Below are 13,746 nucleotides of genomic sequence, written 5' to 3' on the forward strand. Positions count from 1 at the left end.
TCGGCATTTCCTACCAGATTTTTCTGATTACGGTTTTATTCTGGTCTTAGTCTGTGGTTCGTTAATTAGTGCTCCGAGGGCAGATGTGATAGCTTAGATTCGCATTGCTGACAATGGTAGTGTAATCCAGGTCCCACAGTGTTGGGAATATTCATGTTGTAGGCATGCAAAGTGAACAACCTATTTGGTGACACAAAGTAATACAGTCCAAATGCAAATATATATGCCAATGTGGAAATGTACTATTAATTTTAATAAAACTAGTTTTCTAGTGTAATTGGTTAATTGGTTGATTGATAAGGACATATATTTGTGAGACACATTGTTCGGTCCGGTGTCATAAATAAATGGAAATATTTTCGAAGGATCGCATTAGCAGACTTGCATACTCTCCCCCTCCTTCCTTGAGGGAACTGTTTTATCATTTCAGCTTAGAAGAAAATATATTAAACATGAATTTGCATTAGAGTCAGGGCCTTTTCCATTTGTAGAATATACGTGTGCACAGAATAAAAGCAAAATAGAAATGAAGAAAGACTTCCTAAGTCTTTCTCTGTGCCGTGTGGAATGTGTAGCAAACTGTGCTTTGTACTACTAATTGATGTGATTGATACGATGAGAACTCGCTTTTGTTAAAAAAGTGAAGAAAAGAAAACGGCCAAATTCCCTGAGCACTAAACAGAAACAGACACCCTTTTCATCGTACCTACTGAAGCAGAAATATACTTTGAATGTGAACCTGTTTTATGGCAAGCCTCCCTGATAAGATATATATTTGCAGTTTGACGGGAAAACCGAGGAACTGAAAAATTGGACCAGAGGATATTGTGACTAGCTTTAAAAGATTGTAAACCACGCAAGATAAATGCACAACATAACATGCACTGTTGATTGAGAGCCTAGCTATGCCTGCCTCACTTCTGCCCCACTGCAGCTCATATTTAGGACGCCATTTATTTGGGTTTTGTCATGTGTGGTCTTGTTCAACCACTCTGAACAACCACCACATCAATTCAATATTTGATATCATAATGCTATCATGAAGGTTCCTGCTTTTTGTTTATATTCTCTTAAGTGTTCCATTTCAATTCAGTGATAATGAGAAAATGCTGTCTGACAACTGAAGAGCCTCTTGGCACATGAGGCCAATATTTACGGTTCTGTGAAGAAGAGATTAAATCCTAGACCCTTACTTAGGTAAAGAAAGTGGCAAACCTTTTTATATCACAAAAGCGACACAGTTGAATCTTATTGTAGCAGCTTGATCCACACCCTAGTCTATATTAGTCAAATAAATAAATAAATACTGACTTCCTAAAAATGCTCATTTATAAAGAAAGATTACTGGAAGATCCTTTCATTTAAGATTAATGAGAAATCAGTGTGCATAGTCCAAACATGGTAAAGTGAAAATATGGGAGCAATTGGTAATCAAAGAATTTTAAATGGTCCATTTGGAACTTAACAGCACACTGCTTTTAGGGTAACAATATACACATCTAGGTTAACAATATGCACATACCTCTCTATCTCCTCTTGTGTTTTTATGATTTTAAGAGGTTCAGGAAAAGTAAATTCTTATCTAAAATTTTTCTGTATTCTTAAAAACAAATACTGACAATTTGGAGCAGACATATCAGCCAGTCACCTGATTCAGATCCAGTTATGTGGAGTCCTGTGTTTATGAGAAAACACTTGGCTGGGGTGGGGGGGGGGATGATGAAGGATTGAAACTCTATAGAAAGGTTCACCTGAGTCAACAGTGTTCTGCACTGCATAAATATTTAATAAAGGCTCATTAAAGTTTCAGAGTGCCTGAGGAGAAAACCTGTACTTTAGTGTTATTGTGCATCTTTGTATTGCTAAAGAAAGGCCAATGAGCTGGTGGCAGCCCTTTTCAAAACAGTAATGGTAGGCACTATTGTTTGTATGAATTCTTGACAACAAATGAAATGCACACCATTGATTGTGTCTGATTACACATCAGTTCAAAAAGGGAGAATCTGAAATTGCTGCCTCAAAAACTACACTCTCTGATAAGATGAGTAAACCTCCTGGTTTTCGGAGTACAGTAAAGAGCACCATGTGGAAGCTGGTTCTACCAGTCCGAGAGGTTTGTCAGGAAGGAATGCGGATTATTTCCACCTGCCTTACAGAAACCTACGCACCGACACTGCTGGCGCTCTGGTCACTTAGAGCTCTGGATGGGGGTTGTCAAGGAAATGGGCGGCTCTCTCAGAGACCAATAAACAATTCACTGCCGATCAGGCGGCTGCTAAAGATCGCCACTCACTGACCTGCTAACACCACATAGCTTTGGAAGTGAGCTGAATAAAAATGCTGGAGAAATAGGAACCTTCAAAGAGACCTGCGCAAAGAGATTGTTTCTGTCCTGATTCGGCTCTTTGACATCACTTCAGACTACACAGTGTGCCATGCTGCCTGACAAAAAGTATGAACACCACCGTGGGGAGAGGAGGCCGCCAAGACATCTGGGTAGGTACTGTACTGACTGTGAAAACTGCAATAATGGGCTGCCTGAGAGTCACCTTACTCAGTGACTGAGAAAAAAGCAGTTGACTGCGGTGAAATCCCTGCTGTAAAATGCTAAACATGTTTGGAAGGTGTGGGGAATATTGTGAGAATATCTCTCTCTGCTCCTTGGATGTTTGCTGTTGTTCACAGAGGGTCAACTGATCCCTGCATCAGGCCTGTATCAGTAGGATAAATGGGGCAACTGTATAACTGTCATAGCATAAATCGTGCTGCTTACCGAGTCGTGCTGCTGTCTGTCTTGCTGTAATGATGGATGTTGTTTAATTGGAGTTGTGTGACTGCCTACTGGTAGATCTCCAAGTAACAGATTAATCATGTGAGCGTGGTGAGTAATCACTTTTCAGCAAGAACACAGCCCAGCCGTGCTGCCTGTTACGAATCAGAACAGTGGCTTCATTTCAGAACAATTAAGCCTTAATCCTCAGAGGTTGAATTTATTGTTGAAACAGGTTTTAACCTAACTGTCTTCTCGGCGGAAATGTTATACTGCAGCTACTGAAAGGCTGAAATACTTTTTAAGAAACAAAACAATGCGTAAGATAATGAAGATATAATTTAGAAGGCAATGGTTTGTTAAGGTTGTCCAATGAAACAATTCCCTTTTTTATTTAGTTTTTTATTGTGTGACTTGGAATGATAGGAGTACATCAGATTTCCCCTTGTTTGTAATTTATTTGTTTTAGATGTGTGGCTTTTCCTCATCTACAGTCAGTGTCTTTCAATGTCTAATCAATCGGGAAGCCATTAATTAAATAAAGCAACAAGATGTCCATGCTTTTACTCATTTTTATGTGCAGATCCTGTTCTGCAAAGTGTTATGAAATTAAAAGAACTGCAAGTGACAGGTGTGGCATTTTAATATAACAAATTCATTATATTAACATAACCAACAACTGCTTTTTTTTTTAATTCTTACATTATTAATGTTGAAAATGTTTCCCCCTTATCTGTCAGTGGTTCACTTTGTCTGAGTAAATTTCTCATTCTCTTATTCTTATTCCCCCCACCCCTCTCCCCTGGAGCAGAATTGCTTCACGTTTATATTTCCTTGTTTTGCAATCAAAACTCACAGCTGAGTATCACGTTTTCACACCACACGTACAAAACTTACCAGATTGACTGGTTTTATTATTATTATTATTATAAAAATAAGCATTATATTGCATATTTTACTGGGGTCTCCTGTAAAGAGATTAAATTGAAACACAGCTAGAATTTTATATGAAATTGCTAATAAAATGGTCAAGTTAATGATGTGACTTTAACACCTTTAAGTGCACCTGAAAGCAGACTCTGGGAAGTTTAAAATAATTAAAACGCTTTTACCACCTTTTAACAGACAGAAATAAAAAGAAGCTGTATTCATGCAGCAACAGTAGAGTTTATTTTAAGTAACTACAATTAAAATGGCGCACGGAAATCAACCTGGAAAATTTTCTAATCTGGGAGCTAGTGTGTCCTACGACAGGTTCGGCTCAGACGATGGGTATTGTGCTGCACTGTGCTGAAGCGGCCCAGTTACTTCCTTTGCCTGTGGAATAGGTAGAGCCCAGCTTCCCCTTTCCCAATGGATAGCAGTCAACGTCAGCACTTCTGTCGAATTAAGTTTTCCATGTGATATTGAGGTTTTGTTTTCCTGGCTTCCTCACTGTAGACAGCAGCATGAGAGATTCCATCCATTTCCATTTAATTTTTTCTCTTTCAAGGTTATGTCTAAGCTACTGAATGTTTTTTGCATCAAGGCTTCTTCCTCTGTGCCTGTGTCCTTTCCTGTCGAAACGGCAGACCATAGAAGATGCAATTAGTCCAAATACATTCCTTCCATTTCAGACACACTGGTTTGAGTTGGGATCATATTCTGTTGAAGGCAAGACAGCCATTTACAATTTATTTTTATTTTTTTCCACCAGCGGGAATGTTTAAGCTATGGTTCTTCTTCTTCTTCTTCTTCTTCTTCTTCTTCTTCTTCTTCTTCTTCTTCTTCTTCTGCATCTTCTTCTTCTGCTTCTTCTTATATTATTTTTGTTATTTATTTCTTAGCAGATGCCCTTATCCAGGGCAACTTACAAAATATAAGCGCAATACAAAGTGAGTAAATAGTTAAACTCCCATGAAATTGATAAACAACATTAACCCACTCTCTGTGAGCGTGTGATATTTTAGTTTTTTCCCCAAACATGATATTATAATACATTATAGCGCACACACAGGGTTATTGTGTGAGGGAAAACTGTATTCTCTTATTGACCTGCAGAGAATGCCTGAATTTATTTCCTTTAGCGGTCTGTCATAATGCTATCCCATTTAACTTCACACGAATAAGTGGTAGTAGCATTTTCCAAGTCATTAAATACTGAATTCAGCAAACAATGTTAGCACTGTAACAGGCCTGTCTGGTAGGAATTAACAAGACTTTAACAATGTGGAACAAAAATGAACATCCTGAGTTTAACACTTTCCCCCCCAAGTTGTTACAATTAAACAAATAATTAGCATTGCCACCCATTGTTCTTTTAAAAAAATATATAAAACTGCAAATTTCACTACAATGTGATCACTTAACTAAAATGTAGGTATGTTCTTTTACTTACTCTTACTTACTCTTGGTTTCACTATATTGCTCGTCTAGTGAGAGGGAGAGAGAGACCGGGAGAGAAAGAGAGAGAGAGAGAGAGAGAGAGAGAGAGAGAGAGAGAGAGAGAGATGAATAGATCAATAGGTCACTGCATATTTCAGCACATCATATTGAGACCCATTCAGTGTTGTGAGCAATAATGTCTTTATGACTAGGTTGCCTAACAGAAGAAAGAATCCTCTCAAGCTGTGAAGACCAGAGATAGCAGTGCCGTGAGATTATGCTTCCTTATTGAACACCTGCCAGGCATCTTTTCCCTCCCCTTGCCTGGAACAATTCAGGACACCCAGCACAGTGCCATGAAATGTAGCAGCATATGGCCTGTCACTGCAGCTGACATGAAAGCGGCGTTTCTTATTTTTTTCGTCATGAGTCAATGGGCAGAACCTGGTTGCCACGGTACCAGATTGTGTGTGAAGTGATCCTCCCGTTTTATGCTGTGGCTCCCTCGCCAGGTGGGGTGACCCTGCGTTATCCCCCTACTAGATTATCTTTGGTGTTATCTTTGTTTTTTTATTTTTTACATATACATTCTACAAATTACAGTTACAGTAAAGTTAGGTCGTGCTGTATTTACTTTTGGGTTTTATACATCTGTTTTTAAAGCAAAGTAAGTATCACAGTGACTGATGGGTTGCATAGGCCTTGTACTGGGTGGAAGTTAATGCGGTTGTTATTGTTGAAAGGTTTAACCCCAGTGTCAATTTAATCAGTGTCTACATCCTTTCCATTATAGTGAAGGACTCCCTTGACTGAACAGGAAATCCTTTACTGTGAGTTTAATTAGCTGCACCTGTCTTTAATCGTGTGTTATCCTACATACATGAGTGGCAAGTTGTAAACAAATTTAGTCTGTTTTACACAAATAAAATTAGACTTGTTCCACGGTGTAGGAAAACTGCTGTCTCCTGTCTTCATAGTGGAAGGAGACAAAATCTGCCACCTGAAGTGATGGTTGATGGTTGACCTGAAGTTTGTCTTGATAGTGGTTTAAGGCACCATTGTTACCACCTGCTTGCCTTCCAACATTGACAGAGGGAATTTGACAGGGGGATGAAAGAGGGTACCTCATGCTTACTTTTCTGAATTTTAAAAGCCAAAACTTTCAACATCAAAGGCACAGACGGGAGCTCTGTGAAACCTGAGGAGTGTGTCTGTGCCTGGCTAAAGCTTGACTGTTGCTGTTCCTGGGCATCATCAAAAGAAAGGTCCGCAATCCCAAAAGCAAAGGGAGTATTTTTTGCAGTCTCATTTTACACCTCACTTCCTGTCCCCAAGTCCAGTCCTTCTGTTTTCTAAGCTCTGTGCCCCTGATAGTACAGCCATGCTTTTGACCTTGGTATGTGCTGCACCAAGAGTCCATTGGTGCTTATGCTGAAGTGTTGATCTTTCAGATGGATGGCAGGAAACAATTACACATTTTTCTTCTCTCTGACAAAAGCCGGAGTACAGATCCAAGACTGAAACCGCTTAGGAGGTTGATTAAAAGTGCGCTACCAGTTCCTTTCCCTACACAGCAGCCTCTGTGTGCGTCTGTGTTTCCATACACTTTCCACTGTGTGGATTGTAGTGGAATATTTCAGTCCTCACGAAGAAAAGCTTTAAAGCAGACTGACCCTGGCCTTTCCCCAGCCTGTGTTATTAAGCACATGGAGGTGGAAACAAAAATGGTATCTGACAGATCGCAATCTCAGTCTGCTTTGAACAAGCTGGCCACTGTGCACACTTTGCATGCCTTGAAACGGTGAGCAAAGGAACAACTTTGTTATTGTGGCCTGCAGGCCTGGACTGTTTTTAGTCTTTATTTCCTTCTTCTTTCTGGAAAAACAAAACAAAATATTGCTATTAGATGTTACACACTAAGCACTTCAGATTTTTCTCAAGTGGATTGTGAATAAAACTCCTGTGTATATACACCCAAGTTGATTTTTTAACTGCTATTGCAGACTCTCCTATCCTGGAATTAAAATAAATCTGTTTGATCTATATATGTAAAATAGGCCTTTTTACACTGAATGTCACTGAGCTTGAGTAGGTAAGACTTCAGGCACCATGAAAATTAACTAGAAGAAAAACTCTTTCAGTCAGACAGTCCAGTTAGTGAATCAACACAAATGACTTGGATGAAAAGGGAATTCTTTGTGAGTAAATTGTTTAGAATATTTGCTTTGTAATTTCTTCTCCATGTACAGGATTAAACCCTCCAACCCACCTTTCTCATGGTAGCCTGTCTTCCTTCAGCACTCCAGGAATACAGGGGGGGAGGGGGCACTCCCTTTTCTGCTACACTAATGCCTCAGCTTTGGCATGTGTCCTGCTCCCCTCATTACACTTTTACAGTGTAGTACCCAACAGTCCCCCTGTCTGGGCTGCAGGCAGACACCCTGCCCTTTACAGGCCTACTGGCCAGATGCCCGAGCTTGCTTGGATGGAAATCGAGCTCCTCACCCTCATATGTCTATTGACTTAGGGCTGTTATGTAATTCCTCAATTTAGAGGCGGGGAAAAAAAAGAAAGAAAATAAGAAAGTTCATACTCGGGATACGCTGGAAAATTCTAGAAAGCATGGCCAACCCTTTTCTTTCGCCCTCTATGGCCAACGCAAAGAAAGGCCTCTATTCCACAACCCTGCATAATGAATTACTGAAGCGTGGCTCACTTGCCCTCTCTCTCTCTCTTTTGATCTCTATCCTCCTAACTTCATTATTTCTGGAGCTATTATTCATTATAGCCTTACTGCTTCCTTTCAGTCTCTTTTGTTTCTTCTGGTTAAGCTGCATTTTGCTTTGTTTCTTGTTGAAAGCATTAAGAAAAAAGACAACCAGACAATATACAGACACACAAAGAACCCTGGTTTAAACAATTGTTCTTAAATGATCATTGGGATGAAGGTTGAGCTCCAGATGACAGATAGGTCTCTCACTCGTTGCTGAACAAAAACCCAAGTGACTGGTGATCTCCAGCCACCTAGCTCTCCTGAGTAGTGTTAGCTGTGCCCTGCACTTTCCTCTGCACTTGCTACAGTGAGCAAGGAGACTACAGCACACCCGCCCGCACTCGCTCAGGTCTAAATGTTTAATGCATTGGGCTCCACCAAACAGTGCTTCAGCCATAATGATATCAAATTACCCAGAGTTTCTCAGGCCTGTTGCTATGCCTGACAAAAACACAGCAGAGACTGTTAGTGAGTTAAACTGCCATCAATGGAGCCCCATTCTTACATTTCTGTCCTTCTGTCTTGTGCTGGAGAATTCTTTTTAAGTGTAGGAGGGTGTCTGTTCTGTTTTGCACATTAGACGTGGGTTGCCTATAAGGGGAATACTTAACAATCAACGCATTATGTACTGTATAGAGATCCAAGGCCATTTTGTGAGGCCGCACTTTGGCACAATGGTCCCAAAGGCCAGTGCAGTCTACGCTGTGGAATTAGTTAAGGGTGAATTTTGCTCGCTCATAAAGTTTGTAGGAAAAATTTGTACAAGCCCCTTTTCTGTTCCCCAGTAATGTGATTCGTTACATGCCTGTTTATTATTACACTGGAATTAGTGGTATGTAGCTTTTCTTTTTGGGTTGGTTTTGTTATGTTAATGTTGCTTCACCAAAAAACCCCAGCTGAATTTCAGAGCAGCTTGGTAACAGATTTTAAGAAAGAGAAAACTAAAGAATGGAGGAAAGAGAAAGAAAGAAAGATATCAGACCACTCTGATTCTTTTACAAAGCCTGGTTTGATGTGCAGCAGTTCACCACCACGAAGGACTTAAATAAATAAACATGAACACACACATACACAATCTGCTTCAGCTAAAGTTCAAAGTGACCTAGTTCACTTGCCTGGTTTAATGCTTAATTTGATTGTCTGAACAATTTATACATTATAATTCATGGGACTGTCACTTAAGCCATGCATGCATGGAGACAAAGTGCTGCTGGTGTTTAGGGGGCAGTGGAGATGTGGGGGGTTGGGGGTTGGGGGTTGGGGGTGGGGGGGGGGGGTGTTAGGGGGGCAAGCACCGAGAAATGCATCTCCATAATGATTTGGGTGCCTCCAAACAAACAATGTCCCCAAAATGACATTGTGTTCAAGAGCCACCCCAAACAAAGGCTGCAATCTAGCACAAAATAGGCAACAATTTAAATATGTTCTTTACTATAACAAAATGGACACCTATCCATAGCACCCAGCTGAATTACTGTAAGAAAGGAATTAGGGGAAAACAACAGTGCGCTTCGCTTTCCAGTGTAAATCTCCAACATGTTTCTGCAGCGGGGGCTTATACAGAGACCTCCAGGCTGGAATTATGGCCTGACTAACCTGTAATTTTTCACTCCACTGAGTATCCACTCAACTTCCCCTTATAAAACACTGGTAACCCAGCCAGGTTGAGTTTCTGGAAGTAACAGTGTATGTAGTAATTTGTTATTATTGTGTGGTTGTGGCTGTTATAATAATAACAACAACATCAGAAAATTGGCAATGAAGGTCATATCAAAAGCTGAGGGGAAAATGCTTTGCCTAAGTTGTGTGGTGCTGGGCAGTACAGATATATACTGTTTGATGTTGGGTTGTTCTTTTTAATTTCAAACTAACAGATATATTTTTGGTTACAGCACCTGAGGACCTCTCCCTAGAGGAAAGGGATGAACTCTCGAACATACGGCGCAGAAAAAAAGAGCTCTTGGATGATATTGAGGTACTGATATTTTTGGATGGATTTATCAATATGTTCCAGCAAGTTCCAGTTTGATGCCTGACATGCTGCTGAATTAATAAGTACCTGAAGCACAGAACTGCCAAGAACAAGTGCTCTTTTAATAGATGAGTGTAGAATTGCAGTATTGAATTTCACATATGTGATTTCTATATTGTTCAAGTTGCCCTATAGATTAGTTTTTCTTCCCTGAGAATGTTTTAACATGCAAAAAAATATTTCTTTCAAGACGTTCCCACTAACACTGGGCTCATTCACATGGTCCACAGATGGCATAAGTCTCTCTGGTCTTTTTTGCAGAGGTTGAAATTTGAGATTGCAGAAGTCATGACTGAGATCGAGCAGCTGACATGCGTCGGGGAAAGGTGAGTCCTGCATTTTCACCTGCTGCACAGAACCGGGCCTTCTCATGCAGTCAGTGTTCACACCAACCACTGTTCTCCCATTTTTTTTATTGCTTTAAACCTTCACTAAGTAAATCTAGATGTAGCTGAAGGAGCCCCAAACATCGTATACTTTATCCATAGAGGCCCTCAGAGGCACACCTGCTTAACTTTATATCTCCCCTTTGTATTTCAAACCTGAAGCCATGATAGACTAGTTTCCATCTAAATATTTGCATAACTCTCCTATTCAGATCCTTTCATCAGTCCCCCTAGGCAACATCAGTTATTTATCAGTCTTTACCAGCTCGTTGTCTGTCTCTGTCTGTGAGTGGAGGTCACGGTCGTTTTTTTTCTTGCAGGTGGGCTGCTTTTGTTTTTCCAGAGTACCCAGAAGTTGTATAAATGTGGCGGGAAAAATACCACACTCTTAGTTTTTAATGACTGTTTTTGAATTGATGCTGTTTGCGTCCCTGTATTATTAAACCAAAATAGAATAGAATTCACAAAAAATACTTAATATAGGTCTTGGGAAAGTCAATAAATAAATAAATGAATGGTGTGTGGTTAACACGTTAATAATTACAATCCTTGCTGACACTTCAAATAATGTATTACCTCTTTAATCACACACTGGTTTACATGCTGTGTACACCCTATAAAGAGAGACAGTGAGATGGGTTTGGTTTGTTGCATCTGTGGCCACTGTGTTTGCGTTCTGTAGAAAAGTTAATCCCCAGTTTCTAAAGCGAAGCAGCAACCCTCCTGGTTTGGTACATGACAGCTGTCTTGGTTACATGACCTCTTCAGGTACATGTGTTCCGTGTGATTCTTCCTGTCATGCTACAGTAAATAAGTAGGCACTAGAGACTCCCTCATCACAGGAATCGCCTGGTACAATACTGTGGGAATTGTGCCACTCCAGTTTCATAATACATCTAAACACTTGCCTCTCTATGTAGTTTTTGTAAGAATTCCTGTTTTTCCTATTTACAGCAAAACATCACAGAGAAACAAACAAATTGCAATGGGAAGGAAGAAGTTCAACATGGACCCTAAAAAGGTAATTGAGTTTGTGTTTGTGTGTATAATATATATAATTTGATGTGGTAGTTAGGCAATTGTGTTCCCAGCAGGAGCTAATTACTTTGGAGTGGGAGGCTACTAAAACCAATTAGAAATGCAGCAGCAGCTTACAGATACTTTCAATTCCCAACCAGATGTGATTTAAAAAAAAAATCAACAACAACAACATAAAAACCCTGGCTATGTTTTCAGGATATTAAAAGCGTGGTGTTAACTTTGCTTGGTGCCGACCGTGATACAGATGTGCGGACCGCAAACAAAATGGCTCAGTTGCTTTGGTACAGATGTAGAACACACCCCTAAGGCGCCATGGTCCAGTGGGAGAGTGTTGATTAGTCCATTAAAACTCGCAAGTTTACAATGCCGCTGCGGATAAAGTATTTGCAGAGTTTCCCGAAGTCCTGACTGAGGGGAAGGCGCTTCTTTGTACAGCCCTCAATGGGAAAGCCCCGCGGCGGCACAGTGTGCAGTCTGCGGTTCCGTTTAGTTATTCACTGTTTTTCCGTTACTAATTGGAAACTAGTATCCTTCCCCCATCTCTCATCTTTGCCATGTGGGAGCAGTTTTGTTTTGCATCGCACACCCACAAACACACTCACTTCACACACAGAGTAGGTGCCAAGATCTAAACAAAACACATGACCTATTATATTATATGAGGAAAGATAAGGATCTTTTGAAGCTCCTCTAGACCATATCATCACAATTTAATTTAGTGCGATATCTATAAACTGATAAGGTGGGGACAGATGACTCGTCCGGTGTGTGGTTTATGAAAGGGCCTTCAGTGGTACTTCTGCCCCTAGTATCTAATCTATATGATAACAAATACCTTTCAGTTCTCTGAATTAGTTTTGCTTCCGTCTACAGCTAATACAACTGTATCAAAATATGAGTGTTGAAAGAAAACAACATAAAGAAATAAGAACAATGATCAGTGTTTCAGCTGTCGTTCCCAGAATTCCTCCTCCTCTGACATAATTCAAATTGTTTATTATCTTACTAGCCCTTTACTTTAAACTGGAATACATTTGTGGAATAACGTGAGTTATCAGTCAAGGTTAAGAATAAAAGCATTTTTCCCCTGCATTTTCTCTACATTGTTCAGGTATACATGTTTCAGGTTTTAGATATAGAAGTTTCAATATATAATTTTCATCCCCGGTTTTCACTCTGTCTCTATGAATCCTCTGTCTTGTGTACAGACCTCATTTAAAAGTAATAAAACAGCTATTTTGATCTGATTGTTTATTGAATTCAGTGGATTTTGTTTTTAAATCTTGAGCCTCTCTTTACAGTGGTTTTGGTACACCATTAAACTAAAACGTTTGCAAACAAATACCAAAAAAACCACATCAAATATTACAATAACATGGCCTCTATTAGATCAGAGCCTTGGGCTGGAATATTTCCAGGCGTCAACGATTTCAAATAACGTTTCATCCATCGCTCCAGAATGAAATGAAATAATAGTTTTTAAAATGTATATTTACAGCTCTGAAAAAAATTAAGAGACCACTCCAAGTTCAGAAATCAATGTTATGTGGTCTCTTAATTTTTTCCAGAGCTGTATATGTAGAGTACTGTGCAAAGGTTTTAGGCAGGTGTGAAATAATGCTGTAAAGTAAGAATGCTTTCAAAAATAGACATGTTCATAGATTATATTTTTAATTAACTAAATACAACGTGAGAGGACAGAAGAAAAATCTACATCAAATCCATATTTGGTATGACCACCCTTTGCCTTCAAAACAGCATCAGTTCTTCTTATACTTACACAAAGTCAGGGATTTTGTAGGCATATAGTCAGGTGTATGATTAAACAATTATACCAAACAGGTGCTAATGATCATCAGGTTGAAACACAACCATTAACTGAAACAGAAACACATCATGCTTATTTCCCTTCGCAATCGGGAGATGTCCAGCAGTGCCATCAGCTCAGAATTGGCAGAAAACAGTGGGACCCTGGTACACCCATGTACTGTCCCGAGAAGTCTGGTCAGAAGTGGCCTTCATGGAAGAGTTGCGGCCAAAAAGCCATACCTCTGACGTGGCAACAAGGCCAAGCGACTCAACTATGCATGAAAAGACAGGAACTGGGGTGCAGAAAAATGGCAGCAGGTGCTCTGGACTGATGAGTCAAAATTTGAAATATTTGGCTGTAGTAGAAGGCAGTTTTTTGCCGAAGGGTTGGAGAGCGGTACACGAATGAGTGTCTGCAGGCAACAGTGAAGCATGCTGGAGGTTCCTTGCAAGTTTGGGGCTGCATTTCTGCAAATGGAGTTTGGGATTTGGTCAGAATTAATGGTCCACTTATCCATCATGCAAAACCATCAGGGAGGCATCTGATTGCCCCCAAATTTATTCTGCAGCA

At 40.0% G+C, this 13,746-nt stretch overlaps 1 protein-coding gene across 2 annotated transcripts in view; it reads left to right on the forward strand.

Annotated features, from left to right (window-relative positions):
• cyth3a (cytohesin 3a) overlaps nucleotides 1-13,746 on the forward strand; it is a 42,619-nt gene that overhangs the window by 14,951 nt on the left and 13,922 nt on the right. Inside the window, exons 1-4 of one of the 2 annotated variants that reach the window (XM_066688884.1) lie at nucleotides 2,222-2,496; nucleotides 9,800-9,882; nucleotides 10,201-10,265; nucleotides 11,280-11,346. In XM_066688884.1, the coding sequence (XP_066544981.1) occupies nucleotides 2,436-2,496; nucleotides 9,800-9,882; nucleotides 10,201-10,265; nucleotides 11,280-11,346 (276 nt within the window). In that variant the 5' untranslated portion in view covers nucleotides 2,222-2,435. Of the gene's footprint in view, nucleotides 1-2,221; nucleotides 2,497-9,799; nucleotides 9,883-10,200; nucleotides 10,266-11,279; nucleotides 11,347-13,746 lie in introns of those variants that run through there. The other variant, XM_066688885.1, reaches the window with a different exon arrangement.

The sequence above is a fragment of the Amia ocellicauda genome, chromosome 17 (assembly GCF_036373705.1).
Source record: "Amia ocellicauda isolate fAmiCal2 chromosome 17, fAmiCal2.hap1, whole genome shotgun sequence".
NCBI classification, from domain to species: Eukaryota; Metazoa; Chordata; class Actinopteri; order Amiiformes; family Amiidae; genus Amia; species Amia ocellicauda.